We start from the raw sequence: 4,537 nt of genomic DNA, 5'->3' as shown, positions 1-4,537 counted from the left end.
AACCACCCATTTTTTATATATTTAAATATCTAACACCTAAAATTGGTTTTTATATTTTTACAACTCAAAATCATTCATATCACATGAATGATATTATTACTTTAACTTTAAACAAATAGAGTATATATTTTAACATTTTTTTAAAGCAAAATTATACATAAAACCTTCATATATTATATAATATTTTCTTAACCCAATTGCTTTAAACACTCACGTGCCTAGAGGTGTAAACGAGTCAATTCGAGCCTTTGTCACTCTGAAGGTTTGATTAATTTTACCACAATGCATATGAAATTATTTCTCAAATATTTAAATAATTAATTAAATTCATCAAAAATTAAAGATATTTCATTATAAATATCTCTTCAATCATGAATGCATGCTTAAAATTATGTGGATGACACATATAAAAAATAAAATTTAGTTGTTATTGTGTAAACAAATAGGAATTGAATGGCATGTATTGTTGCTTTTTGCGATGTTATTGGAGCTCTCTGTGGTCCTATTGGCGTTGTTTTTCGGTGGTATTGGGGTTTTCCGCGGTGTCATTAGAGTTATCCGTGATTCTCCACAGCGTTATTGGCGTTGTATTTCGACAGTATTTGTGTTTTTCGCAGTGTTATTGGAGTTCTCCGCCGCCTTATTGGCTTTTTTTTTCGGCGGTATTAGTTTTTTCCGTGATGTTATTGGATTTATGCGTAGTGTTATTGGAGTTATCCAACATTATTGGCGTATACGTACGATGTTATTTTGCAAAAAAAAACACTAATAACAACGCCGCATAAAAAGCACGCCAATAACACCTTGATTTTGATTGTTTTAGTGGTGTTATTAAGATATTATTGCAGTGTTATTGAGCGATTATTGACATGTTCTTGTGGCGTTATTGGAGGAAAACTCCGGCTTTATTGGAATGTTATAGCATTTGAGTTGACCTTCTTGTACGGTGTTATTGGAGTGATTTTACGGTATTGTTGACGTTTTAACTTATTGAAATATTTATTTTTATTCTACAACATTTATTTTACGGTATTAAATATCATTTTCAAATTAATATTTTAAATTTATAAAAAAAAACTGGTCATTTACATGCATACCACCGAATCCTTATATATTTATTTACATTTTTAACCAAAAGTAGGAGGTTATATTGATGACCAAAAGTAGTTTTACATCTTACATAAGCCATAGGAAGATTATCCCCATGTATCAAAATGCTAAGCTTAAACATGGGAAAAGCATTAACAACAGGACCATAAGAGAGAACAATTCTTTGGCAAGCCGGTCTGCACATTGGTTTCCCTCCCTAGATATAAAGATGTATATAATGTGAAGTTTGGAAGCTAATCTTTTAATTTGCTTTAACTAGTAAAGGATGTGCCAAGGAAGGGAAATACTCACGTCCGTAATACGCACGTAACTCTGCGTGCGTACTCCATTAACCCCGCAATACCTTCATAATAACCTATGAATAACATCAAAATAGAGCCCGCAAAGGTTATTGAAAGTTTATTAGGGTTATATGTTATTAGAATTAATACTCAAGAAACCCCTAATAACCGCGAAGCGGAGGTTTTTGCGGGGTTATTACGCACGCAATTCTGGGTGTGTATTAAGTACGTAAATATTTATCATCAAAGAGTGTTTATGTGGTTGTTTAACATTTGTACTAGAGCTTTAAAATCAAGTTCTAGATGCACTTTATCCCAACTTAGATGCACAACAATTTTTCAGATCCCAGAGAGCAGATGGTGCCTCAGCTTGTAGTGCTTTATCAGCTAAAATAGGAGAAAAGCAGTACAGAAGAAATTTCCCAGAGTGGTCTTTAAAGATCCCTCCCATACCAGCCTTTCTATATTTGTAGCTTCCATCAATGTTGATTTTGATCCAATGTGCTTGTGGCTTTCTCGAGTTAGACTTTCTGAATCATTCGTTTAGTTTCAGATAGATTCCCAGCAGCTGGTTTGAAGGACAGAACTTTACCTTTAATGTTGAACTTCCAAAATTTTATGAGTTTAAGAATATGAATCATAATGTTTGTGTGGATCTCCTTCTTAGTACTTTGCTTTTCTTCATATTTACACCTATTTTTTATCATCCAAATAAACCAACAAATAATGAAAGGAATCACCTCAGCTTTTACCCCATCCAATCAACTGAGCTATCCAGTAAATTAGACCAACATATAAGTTTTGTGGCTTTAGAGTGTTAATAATTGTTTGTCATACCTTTTGTCGTCTAGAGCAACTAAACATAATATATTGTCGGCATTCTTCCTCTCTTCTATAAAACAAACAACAGGACGGGTCTTTTAAACCTTTTAGCTTTAGGGTATCCTTAATAGGCAAGATATTATGGAAACATCTTCAACTAAAAAAAAATAGAAAGGCTCAACATTTTGTTCCATATAGGTTTCCCCCACCCTTTTTTCTACCATTGTTGACCTCATTTTTATGAGGCTTTCTTTTTCATCTCTTTAGAGTCTAAGGTCTAGCCTTAGTATTTTCTATTTAACTCTCATAGAGAAATAGTACTGTGACCCACACTATTCGAGCTATTTTTTGACTCATTGTAGGAACTAGTATTTGGATGGTTTCGAATCCTCAAGGTTAAGTTGAGTCAATTAAAACTAACATATTGAAACTAACGTTGAGTTCCTGTAGGAATTGAAAGAACAATAAGGAAACATCTGACGTGTGACGAGCGACTCGCTATCGTGAGCATTCTGCTAGACTCTGGTCGTCACTGAGGCGATGATCGCTCGGTATTTAGCTCGTGATGCACATGAACCGAAGTTAAATTTGTACGATGATCGACGAACTTATCAGACAACCTCAGATGACGAAAAGGACCCTAAAACATCGAATTTACTTAGGAAGACCACTTATATTAATAGTGTTCCTCGCGAGACCGAATCTAGTGAGAATTGATGAGTTTAAGTTAAATAATGATATTAAATTAAATTAAATCAAATAAGGAAAAAAAACTCTTAAAAAAAAAAAAATCCACACGCACGCCTCCCCATGACACGAGCTCCCATTCCCGTGCCCTAGCCCCCAATAAAACCCAACTGCCTCCTCCCGTAAACCCTAAACCAATAGCCGCCGCAGGAGGAGGAGCTCCGGGGACTATCAATGGTATGTATAATCTCTGCACCCAGGAGCGTACTGAAGCACTCTTCATATACCAACATCGATTGAAACTAATTGTCCCGCTTGGATGGATAGGGTATCGATCTTATTGCCGGCGGACGGAGCAAAAAGACGAAGCGCACCGCTCCCAAGAGCGATGATGTTTACCTCAAGCTTCTCGTCAAGGTAATTATCAGATCTGAGGGAATGAATATTAATCCTTCCTCTTGTCGTACGTCTCTGATTATTCGCCGAGTCGATTAATTCATTTACTTTCCTATATTATCAGCTCTACAGGTTTCTGGTAAGGAGGACGGGGAGTAAGTTCAATGCTGTGATTCTTAAAAGGCTCTTTATGAGTAAGGTCAATAAGCCTCCTCTCTCTCTGAGGAGGCTTGTAAAATTCATGGGGGGAAAGGTTCGTTTTTCGATCCGTCGGATGATTTCAGTCGCTATTCTTCCTTGTTACGATAGTTTTGTTATTGATGAAATGATGTCTCTGGCCAGGAAAATAATATTGCGGTGATCGTCGGAACTGTTACTGACGATAAGAGGGTGCATGAAATTCCAGTCATGAAGGTGACGGCTTTGAGGTTCACAGAGACTGCTAGGGCAAGGATTCTTAACGCCGGAGGAGAATGCCTGACCTTCGATCAACTTGCTCTTAGGGCGCCTCTTGGACAGAATACGGTGCATATTAACCTCCCATCATCTTTCTCAGTTATTCGTTTAAATTATGATTTTTAGTTTATTTCTCCTGTATTTGCTCATTAATTTTGTTTTCTAGGCACTATATACTTCATATTGACTTCCGCACCGATCCTCTTTCCATTGTCAGATTTTCATTTTAATTTGGAATTAAATTGTAAAATTTATCAACACAGATCTTGCTGCTAGTTTGCTTCCACAATACTATTTTTTATTTCATGCTAATGGATGTGGCTCCTTATAATTTCTTATTATGTGCCGGGTTTGATGCTGATCTAGAATCCTTGATGCTGAATTGTTGATATTTGTTTTGTTGAGTTTGGCTATCTATTATTTGAATGGAAAACCAAACTGAGGACATTTCAAAATGAAATTATTTTTTCTTTTAGAAATTTTCATGATAAAATATAACTCAGTTTAAAGTATAACCTGGTATACCAATTTTTTAAAAATTGAGTTTTTGCTGAATATATCATGATATTTGAGGTAACTAGGAGAGGTTATGGTTATGATGTGTATTTTTTTGCTGGTGTCGAATGGTCTGGTTCCTGATGATGTTTAGTTGAACCATGTTAATTCTGAGCTCTTATGGTGAATCATTTTGATATTGTTCTGAGGGAACCATTCCTTGTTTTTGTTTTTAGTTTAAAAGAAAATCTGCATCAGCTTTCTGCTTTTTGAGGTATTTAGATGAATGA

At 35.4% G+C, this 4,537-nt stretch overlaps 1 protein-coding gene across 1 annotated transcript in view; it reads left to right on the top strand.

The window, feature by feature from the left end:
- The first annotated feature begins 3,031 nt into the window (after positions 1-3,031).
- Positions 3,032-4,537, top strand: part of LOC110021069 (60S ribosomal protein L18-2) — a 5,858-nt gene continuing 4,352 nt past the window's right edge. Inside the window, exons 1-4 of the mRNA XM_020719403.1 lie at positions 3,032-3,137; positions 3,228-3,317; positions 3,421-3,549; positions 3,639-3,821. Coding sequence (XP_020575062.1) covers positions 3,135-3,137; positions 3,228-3,317; positions 3,421-3,549; positions 3,639-3,821 — 405 coding nt within the window. The 5' untranslated portion in view covers positions 3,032-3,134. The remainder of the gene's footprint in view (positions 3,138-3,227; positions 3,318-3,420; positions 3,550-3,638; positions 3,822-4,537) is intronic.

The sequence above is a fragment of the Phalaenopsis equestris genome, unplaced genomic scaffold (genome assembly GCF_001263595.1).
Source record: "Phalaenopsis equestris unplaced genomic scaffold, ASM126359v1 Scaffold000121, whole genome shotgun sequence".
Taxonomy (NCBI): Eukaryota; Viridiplantae; Streptophyta; class Magnoliopsida; order Asparagales; family Orchidaceae; genus Phalaenopsis; species Phalaenopsis equestris.
Note: the sequence above shows the minus strand (reverse complement) of the source record. Positions and strands in the feature narration are given on the sequence as shown.